We start from the raw sequence: 26,231 nt of genomic DNA on the forward strand, positions 1-26,231 counted from the left end.
TCACCAAAACATGTGAAGAAGGTGGAGGGGAGGTAGTTCAAATTAATAATGCCAAAAAGAGGAGACTGGAATGGAAGCGGCAAAATGAAATCATTTCTAAATCTGTGAGTAGAAGAGATGAAAAAAAAAAAGTAAAAAGAGTAAATTTGTTAAAAATCAGATTCAGGCAAGTCCAGGCAGTGGGAGGAGTCTGTGACGACAAGGTTAAACATGGGAGGAACTTTGTTCCCAAATGGATGGGACTCCTAAATTGAAGGGGCCAACAGAGCAAATCCAGCTGCAGGAGTGGCAGGACATGAGAGTCTGGGAGGGACCAGAGCAGTGAGGGATTTGTAACTGAGGCCCTAGGCTTATGCAGGGCACAAGAGGTAGACTCAGCCCTCATTTGTGGGCTCAAACTCTGTATGAGGCCTCAAAGCAGAGGCTCAAAGATAACTAAGGTAAAGGCAGCTCGGCAGTCCACGAGCTCACATGACTGTGCCCAGTCTACCCACGTCCCTCGGTCATGACCGAGTGGCACAGAATGTCAGATTCTCTCCTGAAAATTTAAAACCGTTAAAGGAGTCAGAAGGTGGTTGGCGTCAAGTGACTTAAAACACCCTCAAAAGAATATCCATGTTAACTCCTGTTGATAACTTATGTCCTCGTCTCTCATACAACCTGCCTGCTCAACTTTTCCCCCTAGGCCTAAGAGCTACTCTTACCTTATTCTACAATAATTTCTCCACTTATCTTCTTTCTTTCTCTTTTTTTTTTTAAAGCCAGAATAATTTCTGCTGATAACAATAAATTGTACTCTGATCTACCATTAATGAGTAAACCGAGGTCCTGAGAATGTATTTTTGCCAAATTACGAGACAACAGGGTCAAGACCAAAACCCTCTTTGCCATACTTTTAGTACTGTGGGTAATATTTTTAAACAGATATAAACAGACATATACCAAATGAACATAATCTAATAACAAGAAGTAAAATGTAGGTAATAAAGGTAAAACATAAAAGGCTAAAACAGGAGTAGAGATGAGTAAAGACAAAAGAATCTCTCATCTGCCAACAATAAGCAAATTTTCACATGCTATCATAACATGAAACCTGACTAGTTATAGAGCAAGATTCTATCATTTTTTAAAATGTCAGTCATTATATTGATATAAAACTAAAAAAAAAATTTTAAGTACATAGTGGGGCCAGTAATGTGGTGCAGGGATTTGGGCACTAGACTCCCACATGGCCAACTGCAGTTCAAGTCCCAGATCCAGCAGCTTGAAACTCATGCCATGCACATGTACATTTGTGCCTGAAATCCCAAGAGGAGAAGGGACTGCGGTGTGGCCATCAACCCCCAGGGTGATTTCTCACTTTTCCTGTCACTGTCTTCCTCTGCCTTTCCAGCAAAAGCATGTGCCCTATGGCAATAACCTTAATAAGAGAATAAACCAATAAATAAATAAAACTGTTTAAAATATATACAAGGCCAGCAGGTAGCATGGTGGTTAAGGCATTGGATTCTCACATGGCCAACTATGGTTTGAATCCCGGACCTGGCGGCTTGAAATCACACCAGGCACATGTGTGTGCATGCCCAAGATTGTAAGAGGAGAATGGAGAAGGTATTATGGTGTGGCATTCTCCCCCAGCGTGTGATTTCTCACTTTCCCTCCCTCTGATTCTTTCTCTGGTGAGCACACACGCCCTATCACCAAAGAAAAACAAACAAACAAACAAACAAACAAAAAACATATGAAAAGGTACAGATCCTGAGAAAGGAAAAAAAAAGATGTATCAACAAATAGAAAAAATTAAAAGGACCACATCCATAATATGAGAACATTTTTAGCATTCATCATATATTTAAAATATTTGTCTTGGTATCTTTCTTCATCAAATATTTTTGAAGCATAAAATGTTTCTCATATTTCCTTGATCTTCCAAGATTTTGTTGCCATTTTACCTCCTCCGTTGCTCAGATTCTTCATAAAGCTGGCTTTCCTTTGTATTCCTTACAAAAAGTCCTTTCCTCTCTAAAATGTTTAGCTTATTTGTCCTTCTCTGGCCAAAAACTTGTCTACCAAACACTAATCTTTCCTTGTCTGTTTCCCTGGTGTCTGGTATTTTCTTACATACTCAGTCCCTGTAAGAGGACCTTAGTGGGTACATTCTTTTATTTTTATTTCTATTTATTTATTTATTTATTTGGAGAGGTTTTTGCTATTGGGCATGTGCGCTCGCCAGACAGACAGAGACAGAGAGACAGAAAGCGAGAAATCACCCCCCAGGGGGGATAGCCATGCCACAATCCCTTCTCCTCCAGTTCTCCTCTCGGGATCTTGGGCACGCACGCACATGCGCCTGGCATGAGTTTTAAGCCACCGGGTCCAGGACTCGAACTACGGTCGACTACATGGGAGTCCAGCGACAAAGCCATTACGCTAACTGCTAGTCCCCTGTGGGTACATTCTAACCAACTCCTTCCAAGGCATGCTTCAGAAACAACAGGAGAGTTTTAAATGAAAACATTAACAAACGTACTTAATGTTGTTGACACTGAGTATAAATACCATGCATACTTCCATGAAACCATTTATATCTCTTTGAAGACGTATTCAGTGAAAAAGAGAATGAAGACTCATGTCATTCGGATGGTCCAAACCCATGATGGTAAATGTACACGGCCAGGAGCCCACAGAAACTATGTGGGTAAATCTAATTATTCTAAAGGAAAGAAAACTACACTACACATTAAAGCATTTATTTAATTAAAAGAACTGTCACAAATTTAATATGTAAACTAGAACGGAAACTCAGATTTTTCCCCCACTTACATATCAGAAAACAAACAAAATAACCCTTTTTCAAAACTTTAGCATTTTTTAATCTCAAATTTATGAGAGAAAACATGTAGTTGATATTTTCTACATCATTTACCTTTTTTTTTTAAGTTGTTAGAGGGTGCATGTGTTTGCAGTGGGGAGGTAGGAGAGAAATCACCCCACAGTGGGCATGGCCACACACCAATCCCTTCTCCATGCTCTGCCCTCAATTGTGGGCGTGTACACACAAGCACTGGCATGTTTTTCAAGTCCCTGGGTGCAAGACTCGAATGGTGGAGTCAGCTGCGTGAAATCCAGTTGCTTTAACCCCTCTGTCATCTGTTCCCCCTCATCTTTCTAATAATAATAAAATTCAATTCCATGTACAGTTATGCAGGTGAAAATACCTACTGCACTCAGAAGGAAAATTACAAATCTTCATGAAATTTATACCAAAATTTAATACAAAAACTCTTTGGGATAAAGAACATCATCAATCTTTCAGTCACAGCTATTCTAAATAGATAAATGCCAGGGATTTTTTGTTTTTTGTTTTTTTTTTTCATCCCAAGGCATTGGTTTATAACAGGGTGGATTTTACCTGCTGACCCTCCCTAGGTGACATTCTGCAATGTCTTGAGACATTTTGGGCTGGTGACTGGTGGGTCAGGGCCATGGACACTGCTAAACATTCTACAAGCACATCATGGCCTCCTCCCAGCACTTATCCAGCCTCCGATGGTTGAGAAACTTGTCCCAGAGGAAAACAAGAGTAAAGGCAAGAGAGCAGCTGATAAGGAATACCGTGCTGTTTACCGAGGCCCTCCCAACCCTGGCCACCTACCTTAGATGCCTGGGGCGTGGATATGACGTGGACTGTGCTGGGTTTGACGCCGTTAGCCTTGGGCCGCTTATACAGAGCAAATCTGCTTTTCCTCCGTCCTCTGTCTCCATTAGGTAGAGCACCATTGTACCTATAGGCAGAGATGAAAGAGTTTGGTTTTTGCTGATTTTAAAAGTTTAAAGCATAAAAGTTAGATGAAATAAGAGAAAAGAAAAGAATGGTCATAAAAAATGGCCCACTAAACAACCCACAAATGAGAAAGGGTTATAAAACAGACTTCAGCTGTAAGGAAATTCAAATCACTTCCAGAAATTTAATTTAAGAATGATGTAAAAGTAATTATAGGTTTCCTTTTCTATAAAGTCAGACTCCTCAAATCTTTTTGGAAAAAGACAGAGTATAAATAAGCAAATGAGTATTCTACAGAGGCCATATTAGCGCTGGCTTGCTTCAGCTACTACCATTCTAATGGACCCCAGAGAAACACTCGAGAAATATTTTTAAATGAACTAGTTAGAAAATAGCATACTAGAAAAAAAAAAAAGAAGAAGAAGAAAGAAAAAATGAAAGAAATAGCATACTGCACACTAATTAAACTTCATCTCTCATTCTCAAATCAAGTTACTGTTGTCTGTGGATCTTTATTTGCAACAAGATCAAATTTAGTAGTTTACTTTTTTAAGAATCCCTAACTCTCTACCTTCATTCTCCTTTCTGTTTGAACCCTATACTATTGGGTTAGTTTTAAAAAATTATTTTTAAATTTAAAAAAAAAAAAAGTGGCTTTAGTCCCTAAACGGCTGAAAAACTAAGACAGGCACCTGGCAAACATATAATGTCCTTACGCAAATTTCCTGTATTTAGCTAGTACCAGTGTTAAACAGAAATGCAGGGCTGCTGTTAGTATTTCAATTTTCCACCGGAATCCTAACTTTGGAGTAAGCAGTCCCTGTACGTCCTGACAGCCATTCCATGTTGCCACATTGACATGATTATTTCCTGCCTCCGCCTTAGCAGAAATTATTTTCTAAAAAAGAAGTAAAGGGAATTATCTAAAACATATACAGAATTTAAATAGGATAGCCTCAAGGCTCCATTCAGAACACCAAGGCTGGGGAACAGTAGGTTTCAGTGGCTTGTTCCTGTCTTAACAGTCTTGTCCTGCAGACTCCTGGGGCCTTCTCCATTTCTCCATCTACACCGGGAAGAAGGGTATGCCGGCCAGAGTGGGGCAGCGGGGTGTGAGGCCCACTCCAGAACAGCAGAGGTTGGAACAGAAGTTTTGTGTGTACGTGCTTTACGAGCTGAATCGGAAGCTCCCGTCTGACAGTGGTTTAAATTATCACTGCCAGCCACCCCCACTGTGCTTTTAATTTGTTTCCATTTCTATCACAAAGGAATGTCACTATATTAAAATGTCTGTAGAATAAAGAGAGAATTTATTTCAAGTCTCTTTCTCTCCTTTTTTTCCCAGGCAAGATCAGAATAATGTACATTATTTTCTTAAATGTATTTGTGATCACTACTATAAAATATCCATGAGTACACAACCGTTATAAACTCACTTCGTTTTACTGTATATCACTTAAATCAAGATGAATATACTGTATTAAGAGAAACATATGTGCACCAATTAAAGCCAAGACTGTAAACAATTTAGAGGAACATTTTCACGGCTATGTCCTAGAGACCATTAGTATAAGTCTGGGGAGGTTTCCCACATCCACACTTTCACCCAATTCTATGCCACATCTTTCTCACTGTACACTTCCAGTCAATAGGATCTAGCCCACAGAGTGTGACAGACACTTTTTAGGTTTTCTGCTCACATGACACACTCTACTCTGAAATCTGTCCCTTAACTTCAAGGCAAGCCCCAGTAGCACGTCCGAATGAAGAGGCCACACCAGCATCCTTCCCACCATCCCGAAGCTTATTTGCCACAGGTAGACATGTGACTCAAGCTGGCCAATAGTATTCGCATCCTGGAAAATGCAAAGTGGGACAGAGAGACCACCGTCCAGTCTCTGTGAGTGGCGAGAGCTGCCAAATGTGAACACAGGAGCTGCGGGATGTCATGATCTGTTACGTGGCTGAAGCAGCAGAGAGGGTGAAGAAAGAAGCAAATGAACAGAGACAAGCAGCAAAAGAGATAGAAAGAGGACCTTTGAGGATTTCTCCAGGCTTGCTAGTACTCTGACTGTTGTTCACAAGATTGTTTCAGCTACCCCAGGTAGGCTGCAGCTCTGCTACTCACAACCCCAAAGCCATATGTAATACAAGGGGGACAAATGTCAACTTCAATTCATGTGGACACATTACAATTCTTTTTTATAAAGTTTTTGCCATAGTGCGTGCGCGCCCACTGGAGAGAGACAGAGAGGGAAAATGAGAACAGGCCCCCGGGGGGATGACTACGTCGCAATCCCTTCTCCTCCATTCTCCCCCTGGGATGTTGGGCACACACACACACACACACACACACACACACACACGTGCACGCCTGGTAGGCATGATTTTCAAGCCACCAGGCCTGGGACTCAAACTGCAGTCGACCATGTGGGAATCCAGCCCCTTAACCACCACACTACTGGCTAGCCCTGACACATTTTAATTTATCCTGCCTGAGCACAGATGAACAGATATTGCAGGTTAAGCAAACAACAAGCCAGTCTCCTTACAGATTGTCTACTAATTTCATTCATCTAGATGATGACAGGTGAAAAATCCTATTGGAAATTATGAAGGAGGTGGTGGGAAAAACAGCTTCAAGATGAGATAAGTTTCTAATTAGGTTAAGCCACATGGTCATTCACTCAATATTTAGAGCACCAGGTACCAGAGCTACATTGATGAATATCTGCTTTTGTGCCTTCACAGGGCTCTCTGCTGAGAAAGAAAAAGAAAAAAAAGACACAAAAACAAGTGTGATTAAAAACACACATTTAGCAAGATGCACGAGTAGCACAAAATGCCTGGAGAGCAACATCATGTCCAAGGCAAGGAAGAACATGGGTAGTTCAGTACTGTGCGCATAAAGTTCAAGACGAAGGAAGTCATGGGTAAGGAAGGTGGAAGGTAGGCAGGGCCCAGGTTCTAGCAGCCTATTACTCCAAGACAAAGGGCATGGCTTTTTACCCTGAGGGGAGTGAGGAGTCTGCTCAGAGTGGAGCAAAGGGCTGTCACCGTTGGATATATGGTAACCGACAGGCCGGCACAGCGCGGGGTAGACTAGCAGAGATAGCCCCCTTAGAGGTAAATGATCAGATGGAAAAACCACGGTAAGTCGCATGGGCGCCAGGGTGGAGTAAGATACATCCACATCCTGAAACCTGGGGATGTGACCTTTCGGGAAAGGTCTATGCACATACAACTACGTGAAGGCTCTCAAGAGATTACCCGGAATTTGGTGGGCCCTAAGTCCAGGGGCAAGTGTCTGTGGATAGAGGAGATGACCACGTGAAGATGGAGGCAGAGACGCGTCACATAACCACAAGCCACGGACCACTGGGAGCCACTGGAAGTCAGAAGAGGCAAGGAAAGATCCTCTCTAGAGCTTTCGGAGGCACCTGACCTGGCTGAGCCCCTGGATTCAGACTTCTAGCCCCCAGAACTTGGAGAGAATCAATTCTGGTGTGAGCCCCGAAGGTTGTGGTGAGATGTTATGGAGGAAACCAAAAACGCCTAAAAACCAAAGCAGCAATCATGGAAAAGAGCTGGAGGGTAACAGGAAAAATTTAGCTGTTTTCAGTCTTCAGTGAACACCAGAATCACCCGGGAACTTTATAAACATATGGAGGTTAAGGTGGCTGGATCCCATGTGGCGGACTTTACAGTTTGAGTCCTGGACCTGGTGGCTTCAAAATTATGCTGGTAGCGTGTACGTGCATGCCCAAAATCCCAAGAAGAGAATGGAGAAGGGACTGCCGCAAGGCCCCCACCCCCCTGGGAGGGAATTTCTCGCTTTCCTTCTCTCTTTCTCTGGTGAGTGCACACGCCCTATAGCAAAAAAATTAATAAATAAATAACTAAATAAAAAATAAAATAAAATACATAAATAAATACATGAATGGATGGATATCTAGGCCCCAGGAGGTTCTAATTCCTGAATGCGGGTCTGCACACGAATGTAAAGCTCCACGGCTGTGGCTTATGTGCCGCCACAGTTGTGAACCTTGGATTTGGAGGCAACAGTCCCTGGTGACCTGTTTAAAGTCACAGGGCGAGGGCCAGATAAGGAACAGTCACACAGACTTCTGACCTGGCCGGAGAAAAAGCACTAGGAAAAACAGAAACAGGAATTACAGGGAGAACCGGAGGGGAACATGTGGGAGGCAACTGGACAGACAGGTCTGGAGCTCCAGACAAGTTACAGACCTGGGGGCTTTCACCAGGTGGGTGGCAATTGAAATCACGAGCATAAACGATATGACTCAAGAAAAGGGTAAGAATTAGGAAGCAAGGAAGGCAGTGACATTGCCTGGGAAACACAACCATGTCAGGAAACAACTCCTTCTTAGTCTGAGGCAGAAGGAACAGGATCCGGAGAAAGTTTCATCACCAAGAGAAGACAGAATGTCAACGGTGTATAATCAGCTAAAAGGTCAGGGAAAGGAATGAGAATGCACAAACTACAATGTGGAAATGAACAGGTCCTCTGGTGACCTCACCATTTTCAAAAAGCAAACAGAGCAAAATAAGCTAACACCTCCCCAAGCCTCAGTTTGAGCCTCCGCTCTCATTTCCATCCTCTCAAAGCCAAACCTTTGAAAAAAGCACTCCGCACCCGTTACCCCAATGCCAGCACTTGCGGACTCTTCGGCCCACTATTGTTAGATCTTTGCCCACAAATCTGCCCAGCTGTCACGCACCCAGCACATCCTCCAACTCTCCCTGCTTAAAGTCTCCCGTGGTTCCCTACCAAAGAACACTGCATGGTTGATTGTAAAGAGTCATGGATTCCTCATTACTTCTCCCACTGAGAGTGAAGTCTAAGACCCCTCTCCCGAAATCCAGACTGGTCTTGGTGACTTGCTTACTACCAACAGGCTGCAGCGAAAGTGATGCTCTGAGGCTTCTGAAGCCAGATGTGAAAAAAGACATGCAGCTTCTGCCTGGGGCTCTCAAAAGTCCTGAGCTGTGATGTAAGACATCCCACTACTCTGAGACTGCCATGTTGTGGAGGCCACAGCAAGGCCCCCTATGAGCAGTCCCAGCTGAACCTGGTTGTCCAGCCACCTCACCAAGGCACCAGACATGTGACTGAAGCCACCAGGCACTCTCTAGACCAGCCCATCCACCAGCTGACTACCACGTGGCTTATTTCACATCACCTGAAGCAGAATGGCCCAAATTTCCAACCCACAGTGTCATGTGGTAAATAAAATAATATGGTTGTTTCAAGTCCTTAGGTTTGGAGGTAGCTGGTTACACAGTAGTAGATTCCGGAATAACAACTCCCAACCTTTCAACACAGTCTTCTTCCTCCTGCGTACTGCCTCTGCGCTGCCTCTGCACTGGGCCCTGGTCTGTTTCCAGTGGGGCACTAACTGCCTCCTCCTGAACACTGTCACTACATCTCCCCCCTCCCAGCCTACTTCTTCACGCTTTCACCCTCTAGAGACTGTGAGTTCCCAGAAAGCAAGGCTGTTTCTATCTCCAGCTCCTGGCCTATCACACAGGGACACTTAGGTAGTACTGAAGACCCCTCGGATGGCTCTTGTATAGCAGAGTGGAGCCCAGAACATAGACAAGATTCTGCCAAAAAGGTGAAAAGTTCTGTTTCACAGAGGAGGATCAGAATGTTCCCTGGCTTGGCCAGTTTTCCAGTCAGCAAGGCTGTAGAAATAAGATGCCTACCTGCTGCTGGCACACCTCTTCAGGGGCTGAACAAGGGTACTTCACTGCAGAATCACAAAATGCCCTGCCAGCTTCACTGCAGGTTGGAAACCATCTATTTATTTAGCCAATGTGTGGGCAAAGTTAACACTTCATAGAGCACAGAGTTGGTCTTAAGAGTAGCAATATCTGGAAGCTACAAAGTTTTGGAAATGAAAATATTGTGTAAGAGACCTCATCAACTAACAAAGAGTTTTTCTTGATTTACAATACAGAGTTCACATGTGAATGCAGACGAACAGCATTGGCTGTGCACTTACTGTGCACCTAGAAACCCTGTGAAGAAGGCATTATTTCTCCTAGTGCACAGACAATGGGCTCAGAATGGCTGAAACACATAGACTTGCACAGCCAGGAAGGCAGACAGAACACCGAACCACACTGCGTTTTGCCCGACTCCAACTTTCATATTCTTTCCAGCAGACAACACTGACAATTTTAAATCCAACATATTTTTTGGCATATGACACAACAATAGGATCTTGAAAAGCTATCTGCCACATAAAAATGCATTGTCAAAAAGAATTTTCTATAGGAAACACCAGCAAGAAAAGGGGTGCTCGAGACTCCAAGTCACATATCCGAGAAACATTACATTTGATCTTAACTAGCCTGAGCTTCTAAGAGCCAGCATCCTCAGGGAATGGAGAAGAGATGTGGGCTCAGGGGGCGGCATCAGCATCAAAAGATCACGTGCCCAAGGTACCTCAGCTTTTCATGATAGACTAAAGGCTCTGACCTCTCTCAAAAGCAACACCTCTGTCATTTGTGCTGATAAATCATAAATTGTAAACAACTACCATAACCAAAGAAGACAGTGTGAGCATATGAACAGGACATGACACAAATGACAAGAGTCTTGACGGCAGGACACAGAGTCGGGCAAACCCCTGCCACATGGCACTGTCTTCAGGCGGCCCACACTAGCTCACCACGTGAATGCACCATTGCAACTGTGGGTAAGAGCATGCACATAAGCTAGGAAGTGCCTGAGGATGCTTTTACACAGCCACAGTCCCGACTGCCTTGTTCAAACTATCACACTCACCTAGACTTCCCCTGCTCAGAGGACTACAAAGCCCAAGACCACAACAATGTCTACTTCGCTGGACCTAAAAAATGCTGCATAAAATAAACAGTCGACTTTGATTTCTAGCCAGAAACCATTTGATTTCTAGCTGCTAATTATAAGCAGTCTCTTATCCCCTTTGGAGAAAACTTGCTGCAGCTCTGTCAACAACTTGCTGCAGCTCTGTCAACATCAGTTCATTCAGATCTTTCTGGGCTTGGTCTTACAATGAAGACTCTCATGTCCTCATTTCTAATGGTCTTTGCTTCAAGTAGCTATTTAAGAGCTATCTAATAGGAAAAAAAAAAAAAATATATATATATATATATATATATTCAGTGCATCAAGTCAAGTGCATGGGGTTTGTCAGGCCCATGGCTGGTTGCTAGAGAGCTAAGGATACCTAAAAAAAACTATCACCTGCCTCCTGGCAGATTCCGCAAGGTAGAGGAGAGAGTCAAGGCAGTAGACATAAAACAACACTGAAAAATGCTAATGAAAGTGAGTTAGAAAACACAACAAAAAGAGAAGAAAAAATGAAATCAGGTGCTAGCCAGTGAGGTGGTGGTTAAGGGAGCTGGATCCCAGATGGCCTCCTGCAGTTTGAATCCTGGACCTGGCAGCTTGGAAAACATACTGGGGTGTGTGTGTGTGTGTGTGTGTGTGTGTGTGTGTGTATGCCCAAAATCTCAACAGGAGAAAGGAGGAGATGCAGTATGGCCATATCCCCTGGGGGTACTTTCTTAAAAGCACCCCCCACTCCCCCAGTAAGCACAAACGACCTATAGCAAAATTTTAAGGGAAAAAAAAAAAGAAATCAGAATGGCAAGCTTCTTTTTGTAAGTTTATTTTCTTTATGTTAGAGCATGTTTGTACACATGGAGAGGAAGAGAGAAAGAGACAGAGATGAATGCCCTCATCGGGGTCTGATCACACACTGATCACCTTTCTCTGGACTTTCAGTTCATCAGGATCTTGGGTATGTCCCCGTGTGGCTGGAGTGTTTTCAGGACAACCTGGGGATCCAAACCCACTGCTGGCCATGTGGCTGTCAGCACAGTGTCCAGCTGGCCACTAAATGCACTACAGGCAGGCCCAGAACAGTAGGTTTTGAATCAGGATAGTGCCCTGGTGTGTCTGAAGGCCTGTTCATTGGTTTACCCTGCACATGTGATTCTAGCCATGGAGCCTCAAGGGAAGCCCTTGACACCAGACCTGTGTGACAACACAAGTCGACCTCCATTTCTCTCTACACCATTTGGACTGGATACCTCTGAAAAGGTTCCTGTTCCTTTGCATGCCTCCTACAGTTACAAGGTACCTTAAAACAAAGGAGGTGGGCAGTAGACCAGTCACTAGAAATAAGGGTGCTGGTTCTAAGGAACATGAGTAGGAATTCTGGCTTCGGCTCCTTCCCTAGCTGGCGCTATGAATTTCTCTAAATCAGAACTAAGACAGGCCTCATTTCCTTGTCTACAAAGAAAGCAACACCAAGTGACACATCCAGTGGCAAAAAAAAAAAAAAAAAATTCCTAGACCTCTTTCAAACATTTCAATTCAATAAGGACTCAAAAATATCTCATCCAACTAAAATATTGGCATCCTATCTAAAAAAGGTAAAAGTTGCCATTGTTATTTCAACTACTGTCTTTTATAAGCTGCTATAGTTTCCAAGAGATCCCCCCAAATCTTTATGGCCATTGAGGAATCACAGACTTTCAGGTAACCTTTTCTTTCTAGGAAGTTTTCTAGCTTCCCTATGCCAAAACAGTTCCCCGGGCTATTACAAAGTTCTTCATATCAGAACACCTTACATGTTCAGTAGATTTCAACCTGTTCTCCCTAGGTTTACACACCCACACACTCTCATCCGCCCCTCTGCTGTAAAGCATGGTGTATACGGAAGAAAAGGTTGTATCCCAGCTCTATCTTAATTCCATATGCGACTCTGCACAAGTCCCTTAACTTCCAGAGTCTGCGCTTCCCTCCTCATCAAGTAGGGAGGCCTAACGTTCTACAGTGTGGATTCTGGCCCGGTGTGGTGGTGGGGAACGAGGGCAAAGCTAACTAGCGCTGAGAGGCCTAGACTCCTGACCCCAGCCTCATTAGCACCACACCTACATTGACTCCTGGGCACACACGCTGTTCTTTCCTGCATTTATTCCATTCCTATTGATTCCTGAAGGTCAGACTTCCCTACTTGCTTCCTGTTCCAATGAGGCCACAGAAAAAAAGACATGCAAAGCAAACCCAGTCTACATTTAAAAAAGAAACTGTTGGGAACCAGCAGTTAGCGTAATGGCTATGTCGCTGGACTCCCACGTAGTCGACCACGGTTCGTGTCCCGGACCTGGTGGCTTAAAACTCACACCGGGCGCATGTGCGTGCGTGTCCAAGATCCCGAGAGGAGAATGGAGGAGAAGGGATTGCGGCGTGACCATCCCCCCTGGGGGGTGATTTCTCGCTTTGTCTCTGTGTCTCTCTCTGTCTATCTGGCAAGCGCACGCGCCCTACAGCGAAAATCTCTCCAAAAAAAAAAAAAAGAAACTGTTTATGAAAAGACTAATATTTATTATCTATATGGTTTTTTGAAGTCATCCTCCCTTTTTCATTTCAAATAGGTGCTATCACTGAATCATGTAAGATACATTTTTTTCCTGTATTGAATCTTTGATTTTTCAGCACTGCCAAAGGGCCAACAGCACAGCATTTTTCACTGAACACTTGAAGGTGGGCAAAATGCCAGGAATACAGAAAGCTATTTTTGTTCCTCTTAAAGACTACTTTTCTAAGATGACTTCCTTTATTTTTGCTAGTGGCTCCCACAATTCAAAATATCTCCGATTAAGTACATATCAATACACTATAAGTGCTTTACATCAAAGAATCTGTTTCTGACCCTATGGGTGAAAAATAATATTTCAAGTATTGCCCTGCAGTAATTTTTCATTCCCCAAAAAGAAAATATCACACCAAAAGAAAAAAATCCAAAGTACAGCAAAAAATGCATGCTATAGTACATGATTTGTATAATTCAAGAACAACCAAGATTTATTATTATATCTTATTCCCAAACTAGTATCATTTTATATTCTACACTTCTTTACATATTTCACTAACTATTAGGTAGCCAGAAAAGTCACAATGAATTTTGCATAGAAAAACAGAAAAAATATGTCATGACTTTTCCGACAACCCAATAATTAAAAAAAAAAAAAAAGATTAAATCTCATATATTTTTTATTGCTTTAACATTTGCCTTTTTTAGTCTATCATCACCAAAATTAAATAGGTACATGGGCTGCTTCATGGCCTGTCGGGTAAGGTAGCCAACCCTATCTAACCAAACACACGGTTCAAGTCCTGGAGCCGGTAACTTGAGAAACACAAGAAGCTGTCTAAATGCTGCCTGTAAGAAAAACACTTCACTGATAAGGACATACACAGACTGAAAGTGAAGGGCTGGAAAAAGATATACCAGGCAAATAGAAACCAAAAAGAGGCTGGAGCAGCCATACTGGTAACACAAAATAGATACTATGGTGAAAGATGTTAAGACGAGACAAAGAAGGACATTATATGGTACTAAAAGGACTTGTTCACCAAGATTTGATATAACACTTGTAAATATCTATGCCCCCAACACAGTCCAATTAGAAGATGGGAAAATGACCTAAACACACAACTCTCTGAATTAGACATACAAACAGTTCAAAAGCATGAGAAAACATGCTCGACATCTCTTACCATAAGGGAAACGCAAATCAAAACCACAATGAAATACCACTTAACCCCAGTCAGACTGGCTAAAATTAAGAAAATAAATAATAAGTGCTGGCGAGACTGTGGTGAAAAGGGAACTCTACTACACTGTTGGTGGGAATGTAAATTAGTACAGCCACTGTGGAGAAGGAAATGGAGATTTCTTAGAAACCTACAAATAGAACTACCTTATGACCCAGTAATTCCACTCTTAGGTATTTACCCAAAGGACAGGAAAACCCTCAGACGGAAAAACACTTGCACATCCATGTTTACTGCAACATTATTTACAATCCCTAGGACATGGAATCAACTCAAATGTCCAAAAATAGATGACTGGGTTGAAAAAATTGGCATATGTACTCTATGGAATACTACTGAGCCATTAAAAAAAAAAAAAAAGGAAAGAAAGAAACCCTGACATTTGATACAAAGTGGACCGATACGGAAGACTTAATGCTAAGTGAAACAATTAAGATTATGAAACAAAGACTTTGGATGTCCCCACTACAGTCCCTCCGCCACCTGCAGGAAGACCACCAGGCCTCCTCCTCCCCCATAGGGCCATGCAGTGTGAGGTGGCCCCTGAGCGACTCCCCCACTGGCTACTCCATGACCAGGTATGGGTGTGGTCGACATCCACCACCCCCATGGCCTGGAGGACATTGCAAGCCTGGAGACTCCTCAGTATGCTGGCCACGCTGGAGAGCATCTGGAGCTTGAAAGTGGTGCTCTGGGGGTCTGTTCTGCAGGTGGTGGAGGGGATGCAGTCTTGCTATGGCCAGGGCGTGGCCCACAAAGACCTGAAGCCAGTCCACAATGGGGGACAGTAAGAGACGATCAAAGTGGCAGACTTCAGCGTGCTCTGCGGGCCACAGAATGAAAGCCCTGTGTGGTGCTCCAGCTTTCTTGGCCCCAGAAATCCTCCTACAGGAGGACCACGATGGCCCTGCCATGGATATCTGGGCATTTGGAGTCAGTCTCTACAACATGCTCCCTGACTCCTTCCCTTTTGATGGGAAAATACTGAAGGTGTTGAGGTAGCAGGTCCCGGGGGAGCAACGTGCAATCCCATCTTACCTATCATCTCAGGCAGGAGACCTGCTCAGGAAAGTCCTAAAACAGGATCCTAGACACAGGCTCACCTTACAGCAAATAATGGGGCACCCTTTGTTTGGCACGTGCCATGGGAACCGTCATCAAGGTGAAGCCCCTTCGTTCCCCACCCTCTAAGGCCTCCATGGCTTCCCAGTCCCCCAACCTCCCATCACACCGCATGAGGATTCAAGGGAAGCCTGAGGACTCAAGGGACGGGGGAGCTGACGTAGCAGGCCCTCTGGGCCCAGTTTCCCTGCCTCCCGCATTCCTCCATGGCCCTGAGGCCAAGATCCAGGTTTAGGCCCAGCCTCCCAGCCTGCCAAATTCTGTGGCAGCCAGGAGGGGAAGCACTCCCCCTCCCGCCCCGCCTCCAGATTGCCAGATTTTTCACAGACCCCAGGTGAGGATGACCCCTCCTCGCCCAGCCTCCCAGCCTGCCAGGGTTTCCCACAGCCCCAGCCCAGAGGAGAAGTCCCAGGCTCCCAGCCCAGCATCCTCCTGTGCCAGATCCAGCTGCCTTGGCCAGAAGCCGAAGCCAGTCACTCCAAGTCCTGCCCCCAAGGCTCAACCTGGAGCCTCCGCCTGCACCCCGGACACCAGCAACCCTGGTGGACACCCCAGGGTCCTCATCGCTCCCAGCACACAGCCTCTGCCTATCCCAAGGGACAGGCAGCAGGGCTTCGCCAGGAGGACCATCAGCTGTCAAAACTCTGCTGCCTGCCTGCCCCCTAGACCAGGACCAAGTGAGTGGCTCCAGATCAGACAGAGACATTGATAGGGACTGCAAGACCGCCCTGAGGTCCACCCTGGGTGTGGGAGACTGCCCAGTTGCGACAGCTACAGGTAGAAGCCGGGCAAAGCCTTCCACACTGGAGGATGGAGTGTGCTGACCGGCTGGCCGTCCCCACACCATATCCTAGCCAAGACGAGACCTCGCGGGAGTGGCCTTGGAAAGCATCCTCTCCTTAAGCAAAGGATGAGCTGAGTGGACAGTCTGGAGCCGGCTGGAGACAGGCGGGCCCTTGGCCCTCACCTGGGGACAAGGTCAGAATGGATTGAAAGTTTCCTGCCCACTTCTCCCCTCTCCTGTTAGGAGTAAAATTGAAACATTGTACAAATAAAGTTAAAAAAAAATTAAAGACAATTTCAAGTATATCTCTTATTACACTGGTTATAGGGACCAGCAGATGGTGAAATGCTTGCTTCACTGCACTCCCCAGGAGTCAACCATGATTCCAGACCCAGATCCAGAGGCTTAAAAGTCACGCCCGGCATGGCATATGTGCATGTAAGCTCAGTATCTTGAGAGGAGAATGGAGAAGAAATCGCAATGTGGCCATCTCCCCTGGGGGGTGAGTTTTTGTCTCTCTGGTGAACACACAAACCATATAGTAAAAAAATCTCTAAAAAAAAAAAGAAAAGAAGAGGGAACAGCAGTTGGTGTAATGGCTATGTCAGTGGACTCCCACGTGGTCAACCACAGTTCAAGTTCCAGACCTGGTGGCTTAAACTCATGCTGGGCGCGTGTGTGTGCATGCCCGAGATCCCGAGAGGGGAATAGAGGAGAAGGGATTGTGGCGTGGCCATCCCCCTGGGGGGTGATTTCTCACTTTCTGTATCTCTAGCTCTCTCTGTCTTTCTGGCGAGCATGCACGCCCTGCAGCAAAAACTTCTCCAAAAAAGAAGATAATGAGATTAAAAACAGGAAAGTATAACATAGGCCAGCTGCATTGGCTGATGGTAACCCAACGCTGGATGATGCTGAAACCACATAGGAAGATCCTAGGTTCATAACCCAAGTACTTTCTATACCTGCCAGGATGTGAGGAAAATTTTGAGGTGCTGATGCCTGTTCTCTTCCCCTCAACCTGTCTCTCTAATGGAAGAAAGAAATAAAAACTTTTTAAAAAGAATTATTTTGTTATGTATTATTACTTTTTAATTGACCAAAGAGAGAGAGGGAGGGAAAATGAGAAAGCAAGGACCAGGACTCAAACCATGGTTGGCCATGTGGAAGTTCAGCACCTTAACAGCCATGCCACCTGCCAGCCCCAGAAATAAAAACTTTCAAAATAAAATGCATACTTATTGGGGCCGGCAGGTGGCATGGTGGTTGGGGGGTTGGACTCCCACATGGCCGACTACAATTGGGAGTCCTGGACCTAGCGGCTTGCTTTCTCACTTTCTCTCTCTCTTTCTCTCTGGTGAGTACACATGTCTTATGACAAATTAAAATAATAAAATTAAAGTGAATTCTTTTAAAAAAACACACAAATACATTAGCTTGTCAATTATCATGAATAACATTAGATTTATATGGATTTACTTTCAACTTTGCATTTTCAAGCTGGGCCTAATGAAAGTGTAAGAATATTTTGGTGACCTTCTGTTCATTTCAATCCTAAAAGAATTTTTAGAAATGCCTAGAAATACAGACATGCCAGAGCAAACCAATCCAATTTTAAACACTACTTGGCAACCCTCAAACAAATTACTTACTAAAGAAGTATTAAATTTTGCTTTCTATGTAACAATATATTCTTGAAATAATTTGTTTCAAATATTTTAGCTGTGTCCAATTACCCATGGCAGAATATTGAGAGAAACAGTGATTTTATATCAAATATAAAAGTTTTTAAATGAGCTACGAAACATAAAGCCATTCATGACTCTATATGCTACATACTGATGCTACAGGCACTCGCTCTTCCATGTGACTTTCCTAAAGATTTTTCTATTTCTAGAACACTTACATGGAACTAATAACCAAACTATGCCATTAGGAAATATAGAAAATAAAAATGCATACGAAGTCCAGTTATTCTAAGAAGTGGAGGCACTCTTGAAAGTTGCATTTTCTAACTGGAAAGTGGTAGGTAAATCACGTCGATTACACAAAAGTGCTTCTGAGGCTTTTGGTAGTAAATGATGTTTGTCACATCAGCTCTTCAGTGTTAAAAAAGCATTTTACATAGAAGTTAACTTTGGGTTGGAGCATTAACTCGCTGGCTACAAAAAAAAAAAAAAGAGCAAAAGAAATGCTTTCATATTCACCATGAAAATACACAAATAGTGGGTCAGCAGGTGGCATGGTGGTTAAGCCGTTGGACTCCCGTATGACCAACTACAGTTCGAGTCCTAGACCTAGCGGTTTACTTTCTCACTTTCTCTCTCTCTTTCTCTCTGGTGAGTACACGTGCCCTATGACAAATTAAAATAATAAAATTAAATAAATCAATTCTTTTTTAAAAAATACACAAATACATTAACTTGTCAATTACCATGAATAACATTAGATTTATACGGATACTAAGAGTCAGTCAACAGCTGTGTATATAACCTGAACACAGGGTGTATGTCATCAAGAATTTGAGAATCAGAACACATCAAATCTCTCAATTTACAAATTCTTATAATATAAAAAGATTCATATGCAGTTCTTTAAATTTGAATTTCAATTAATTAAAATTTAATACAATTTAAATTTCAGCTCTGCACAGTAGCAACACTTCAAGTTCTGTGTGACCAGTGGCTACCCTACTGGAAGGTTGAGATACACCACCACCTTCACGGAAAGTTCTGTTGGATAGTGATGGCACAGATCTTCAAGCACATCAAGAGGCGTCATGCAACCAACCAGAGGAAAGATCCCAATCTCTAATTCAATGAAGTCTTCAGGATTTCTAAAATTTGATGGTTCTTGACAGTATAGGAGTTCCTTGGAATAATGCCAGAGGTGGAAGACATTCTCAAACTCTCACACTCACACTCTCTCTCTCTCTCTCTCTCTCTCTGCTCAAAGAGGTTTTCCTCTCTAAGTGGTAATTAGGGAATGTCCTACTGCCTTTTGTAGGAAAGGAAATATTCCAGCATCAAAAAACATTTTGCCAAGGGCTGAAGCATTTTCTCTACAAACACATTTTGAAACTCGTTAAGTTTCAAACAAACAAACAAAAAGTTATTTGCAAAGCATGCTTCACCTGTAACAGTTCCCTTTATTAACCATTTCCAAATTTGAACTTAGTACAGATATTGAAAAGGCATTTGATGAAATACACAGCCTGGAACGGTGCTCTAAGCAGCAAAGTTGGAACTGCCAAGATGAGTGTGTATACGGTCACATGTAGCATGACGAGGTAGTGGTCAACGACAGACCTCATGTACCACGGTCGGACATAGGCTATACCATATAGCCTAGGCGTTGAGCAGGTGTACCACCTAGGTTTGTGCGCATGTACTCTTTGATGTCCACACAAAAGGAAACCACGAAATAACACATTTCGTAGAACATTTCCCCGCCATTAGGTGACATGTGACTATCATGACGCTTACCATGTTATTATAAAGGGAAGGGAAAACGTCTCTATGATCCTTTCTCATACCGATCAAGGGAGGTCTAAACAAGACCTGTACAAGACAGAAGTTCCTGGGACCTATGATAATTATAGTCTGTGGTCACCCAGACACTGTGGTAATGAATGAAACCAGTTGGTCTCTAGTTTTTCTCCCATGGAGAGACTGTTCAATGCCCCCAGTACTCATTCTCCCTTCTTCATTTTAGTAAATAATAATCAAATATATTAACATTTGTGTAATACTTCCTTTGAGTCAGGCCCTATTCTGAATGCTTCATGTAAATTAATGTAATTCTTTTCATAACCCTCAGAACAAAGTACTCCTCCTACCCACATTTTATAGACAGGCAGAGAGGTCAGGTAATTTTTCCCAAGTCTGACAGCCTCTAAGTGACAGAGCTCAGAAGCTAACCATACATACCACCTTAGAGAAACTCCCTCAGTCTCTCTCACAGCTAGGTGTGGTCATGTGATTGAGTGGGATAATGTGAGAAGACTGAAAGTAATATATATATATATCACTTCTGGTTCCTCTCCTTAAAAGTTGAAACCACTTCCCTTGGTGTTTCTCTTTTCTGACCGCTGGAACACAGACTGGATGAGACACTTTCTACAACATGAGTGAGACCAGCTGCCTGGAAGTTAAGAATAATGGAATCTGGGTCTCTAACTGATCCTGAGAACTACAGCCCTTGAATTGTTCAACTCTGGGCTATTTCATGAGAGAGGAAAGATCTATTAAATTTCATGTATTAATATATTATTTAGGTGTCCTTTGGGTATCTGTTAAAAGCAACATAATCTTGGGACCAGTACTTGGCATAATGGCTAAATCGCTAGACTCCCCTGAAGTCGACCGCAGTTTGAGTCCTGGACCTGGTGGCTTAAACTCACGCTGGGTGTGTGTGTGTGCATGCCCAAGATTCCAAGAGGAAAATGGAGGAGAAGAGACTGTGGCGTGGCCATCCCCCCGGAGGGGGGGTTTCTTACTTTCTGTCTCTCTGTCTCTGTCTTTCTGGTGAGTGCATAGGCCCTACAGCAAAAACCTCTACCCCCCCCAAAAAAAAAAAATTAAAAGCAACTTAATCTCATTTCATTTTGGCCCAAGACCTTCTTTGTCTTCTTAAATAAACTTTATTAATAACTTAGTGTTGAATAAAACTTGGTTCTTAGCTTTGGTCCAGACAATAACTATTAACTTATTAAATGCTTAAGTGAAATAAGCATTTTACAAATATTAACTCATTTACTCTTTTTTATTACACCAAGTTTTTGCCTTAAGCCATGTGCACTTACCAGAAAGAGACCATAAGAAGAAAGTCAGAAATCATCCCCTGGGAGAATGGCCATGTTGGTAAGAAGAAAGTGAGAAATCATCCCCTGGGAGAATGGCCATGTTGCAGTCCCTTCTCCTCCAGTCTCCTCTTGGGATATGGGGAACACATTCACAGATACCCGGTGTTATTTTCAAGCAGCCGAGTCCAAGACTCAAACCATGGCCAACCATGTGGGAGTCCAGCACCTTAACCACCACACCAACTGCTGGCCGCCATTTACATTTTTTTTAAGTTAATTTTTGCTATCGGGTGCATGTACTCTCCGGAGAGACAAGGAAAGACAGACAAAAAGTGAGAAATCACTCCCCAGGGAGGATGCCCATGCCGCAACCCTTTCTCCTCCATTCTCTTCTCAGGATTTTGGTCACGCATGTACACGCACCCCATGTGAGTTGTAAGCCACCAGGTCTGGGACTTGAACCGCAATTGACTACATAGTAGTCCAGCTATGTAACCATTACGTCACTGCTGGTCCCCTATACTCTTAAGAAACCTATGGGGGAGGCCCTGTTACTATCCTCAATACATGAGAAACTGGGGTGCTAGTTATATAATTCATTCACTATCACAAAGCTTAAAGGTGGAAGAGCTGTGATGAAAACCCAAACGCTCTGACTTCAAGTCCCAGCTGGACAGGCAAATACATTTTATGGCTTAAGGCATTACGAAGTCATGAAACATGTTCCGTCCCTTTGAAAAGCGTACACTTGTAATAAAGAGTGTTATTCTAAAACAGGTCTGTATAAATTACTAAGGGAGCGCCAAAGTTGATCTACCTGGGACCAGGAAGAATGACCTGGAAGCATGGGGGACAGCCAAAAACACTGCAAAGAGTTCGCAGAGGAGATAACTGTAGAGGAACGCACCGATGAGAAGTGAAAAGTTTACGAGAGATGATGGGAAGAGGGAGAGAAAAACAGAAGGGTCTATATGGGCAAGGGTGTGTGTCATTAAATCCCTGCGATGGCTCCCAGAGTTACCAAACATGCTTCAAAGAGGATACACAGGGGTACAGTGGGTGGGCATTGGCAAACAGTGCCAAAAATTGGGTAGGAAGCACCTACTTACCTTCACTCTCATGTATATTTCTCTCTAAATGCCCGATGCAAACGTGACAAAGATGCTTAAACTCCTCATTTCCTTAAGTTCTTAACATTCAAGGTGAAGCCACTTAATCTCCTTAGACTTCAGTTTTCTTATCTGTAAAGTTTTACCAGATTTTTCAGAATTGAGGGCTGAAAAAGCCTCGGCCATCACCTGGCCCAGCCTCTGCAGTGCTGCGCAGGATCTGCGCCATCCTGTCTAAAACAGAGGGTCAGCCGGCCATCCCTCCTGGAACACAGCCACAGCAGAAGCTGGCTCACGGTGGGACCCACCTCCCTGGTAACGGACTTCCCCACGTTAAGTCGAATGTGCTTCTCTGTCGTGTTCACCCAGTGTGTGTACCATAAAGTACTCACAAACAGCACAAGTGAGTTGTCTGCTTTTCTGCCGAACAGCCCTTCAGGTATTTGCAATCTTGAAATAAAAGGTTGCAAGACATTTTCCTAGTACCACAAACACCTCAACATGTATGTAAATATGTATTTAAATATTCATTTTTATGCTAAGTGTCTATTCCCAAAATACATTAATAAATACTATTCAGTATTGTGTCAGATACAGAGAGGCTAATCCGAGAAAACTATTTATCTTACTACTAGATGTACTTTAAAACGTTAAAAAAAAATGAGATATAAAAACAATGGGTTATGAGTTCAACTTTGAGATACCACTGTGTCAGTCAACACATACGGCATTCATTAAAACACAACTTAAAGTATATTTCTTCCATGAACAAGGCAGTGAGAGACAGACAGCCCTCCCAACAGGTCCTGACACCATAGTCTACCTTCCGCCTCAGCCAGCCCCAGAGCGTGGGCACACACATACACACACGTGCCCAGCCTACTCAGGGAAGCCTTCAGACGTGAACCCAGAAGCTTCCCATGTGGGTCAGACTTGCAGAGCATCACGTTTTATCACAGCTCCACTTTCCAGCTCTCTATACCTTCATTCTTAAATCATTTAAACGCACCTCTTTACTTTGGTTTACACGTGGGGAAATGCTTTCTTCAATTTCGACTGTTGGCAGTTAACAATGGATCCTAATGTTAACCACCAGACATATTTGACAGCTACATTGTGCTTTTGCCAGGAACTTAATCCCCATAATATTTCCTCTTTAAACTATTCTGCTTTTGAGATCAAAGCACCTTACCTTACTTATCCTTACACCTGCCTTGGAAGTAGCAAGCATAATTACAGAGGGTTACATCTTTAAAGTTTCCTTTTAATTATAATATTGCTAACATCTAGCCCATGGATTTCTAGAAAAGTCATCAATCCCATCCACAATGTAGGTAGGCCCGGCATGGAGAGTTATAGAGAAGCAGGGCTTGCGAAGTCTCCCGCCATCACCAAGAAAGGAAGAAGGCAGGAAAAATGCATATTCTGTACCTGGGAGGAAAGAAATTAAAAGTGAAACAAAAAAATATTTGCGTTATCTCCTGAAATGTACTTGTTCTCTTAGAACAAGAACAGAAATACACAGTACACAATATTTTAAATAGAGATCTTAACACCTTATTCACAGATACTGCAAAGCAGATAATCTGGAAATGAACTGAGCAATATAACTCCTGAAGGTCAGGTAAAAATTAATCTAGCAGAATGACAAGAAGCCTTCACAACTGTAATGTAATATTAAAAAAAACTAAAAGGTGGGCTCCAATCTCCAAGGAAACCAACTACATAGCTAAGGGAGAAATACTTGGTGATAAGATATATTCTTACAGTTTTTCCCTCGTAGCATTTTCTTCCTAGACTCCCATGCTCCTCCAGGCGGGCAATTTTATTTTATAAAGCATAATTCTACGTGTGATTACACTTGGCAAATTGTAGAAATACAAAAAGACACAGAATGAACTGCAGCATGCAGAATATCTAACTGGAATACGTAAAGCTGAAATATGCGTAAGAAGAAAGTTCAACAGGGAAAAGTATATTGTATGCAAAGCCCTCACTTTGCAATAATCGCGGATATGTGCTTTAAAGCTTATCTAGTAGGTTCACATATTTTTGGCATCGAACTTCACAATTCTTACTTCAATTTTATTATAACTCTGGCTCAAATGGTTTATTTGCCTTCACAGAAGGATCCATATACACTAAGGCTTAAACCCTAATATAAAGGATTTGGGTTAAATATCAGCCTACATTTTCTGAATAGGAGGGCTTTTGATTACTGAAACGAGCAATCTAAGGAGATGGTTATTTCTCAACCTGCTAGGGAGATGCAGCGGCCCCACATACTTCCTCCCACGTTCGTGGACTTTGTTTCTCCCAACCACCTGCTACTCTCACCCTCTTAGCCCTGACCCCTCTTCCCTCTTCACCTGCAAATCCTTATGGGGTGTGCACTTGATGCCAAAGCTTGTACTAGATGCCAGGGTCACAAGCATAAGAAAAGTCCCTGCTACCCAGAACCACAGGGGGACAGAAGCAAACCATCGCTACAGTACACAGGGACCTTCAAACAGAGAGGTCCGTCAAAGTGCTGAGAGCAACAGGAAGAAAGAGGGAGGGGAGGGAAAAGGAGTCTGAGAAGGTTTCAGGAAGCCTACACCAAGTCTTAAAAAGATGAGTTTACTGTGTGGAGTAGGTAAGAGCTGGAGAAACAGGACCTCCCAGACAACCAGAGCAGGATACGCAAAGGCCCAGAGACAAGAGACAAGGCATAGGGAACCAGCAGTTAGCGTAATGGCTATGTCGCTGGACTCCCACGTAGTAGACTGCGGTTCACGTCCCGGACCCGGTGGCTTAAAACTCATACTGGGCGCATGTGCGTGTGTGCCCAAGATCCCGAGGGGAGAATGGAGGAGAAAGGATTGCGGCGCTTTCTGTCTCTATGTCTCTCTGTCTGGCGAATGCATGCACCCTATAGCGAAAACCTCTCCAAAAAAAAAAAAAAAAGAGACAAGGCATATGTGAGAAGCCCCAAGCATTCCATGGACTGCAGGCTGTAGTGGGGGGACGTGGGACACAGGAAAGGCAGAGTATACACTGTGATAGCCCCTGTACACCATGGAACGTTTACACTAATCCTAGAGTCAACACGCACACACATTTTTTTTTCCCATAAATCCCAACAGGGCCACATAAATTGCTTTTCATTGTCAATAGATTTCTCTGATAACGCTGTGAAGGGCAGACTGCAATGGAGACAAGATAAAGAAATTAGAAGGCTTTAGCCAGAGCAAGGATAGCCCAAAAGCGAAACCCTCTCAAAAAAAAAAAAAAAAAGAGACAAGGCATATGTGAGAAGCCCCAAGCATTCCATGGACTGCAGGCTGTAGTGGGGGGACGTGGGACACAGGAAAGGCAGAGTATACACTGTGATAGCCCCTGTACACCATGGAACGTTTACACTAATCCTAGAGTCAACACGCACACACATTTTTTTTTCCCATAAATCCCAACAGGGCCACATAAATTGCTTTTCATTGTCAATAGATTTCTCTGATAACGCTGTGAAGGGCAGACTGCAATGGAGACAAGATAAAGAAATTAGAAGGCTTTAGCCAGAGCAAGGATAGGAAAGAAAAGTCATTAGGACGAAAGGAACAAAACTGAAAACACTCAGTGATTCACATGATGTGGGTGAACCTGCGCTAACCTTCGGGTTCTGGTTTGTAATGCCAACTGCCTCGAGAGGGAATTGAGGGAAAGGAGGCAGATGGGGGGGCAGAGAAAGTACAATCTTGGTGCTGAATTTTATATTGTGACCAAATGTCTGAAGTCATCTGTACTTCTCTTCTAGTGCTATTAAAACACCAAACCTGCACGTGACTGCTCCGGGCTGTTTATACACAGAACATTCAGCCTTGTACCAAATCTAATTCCAACACAACTTGTTCCACTGATGTGATCAAAATATCATGCAGGTAATAAGAGAACAGCACCCTAGTTTTCCTCTTCAACAGACACTCAAACCACCCACTTCAAAATATCCTTAA

General features: G+C 43.4%; 1 protein-coding gene across 1 annotated transcript in view; it reads right to left on the reverse strand.

Annotated features, from left to right (window-relative positions):
* Positions 1 to 26,231, reverse strand: part of PELI2 (pellino E3 ubiquitin protein ligase family member 2) — a gene marked incomplete at its 5' end in the record, with an annotated part of 194,231 nt that overhangs the window by 133,742 nt on the left and 34,258 nt on the right. The window contains 1 exon segment of the mRNA XM_006144864.2: positions 3,656 to 3,785. Within this exon segment, the coding sequence (XP_006144926.1) occupies positions 3,656 to 3,785 (130 nt within the window).

The sequence above is a fragment of the Tupaia chinensis genome, unplaced genomic scaffold (assembly GCF_000334495.1).
Source record: "Tupaia chinensis unplaced genomic scaffold, TupChi_1.0 Scaffold000133_1, whole genome shotgun sequence".
In the NCBI taxonomy this organism is placed as follows: Eukaryota; Metazoa; Chordata; class Mammalia; order Scandentia; family Tupaiidae; genus Tupaia; species Tupaia belangeri.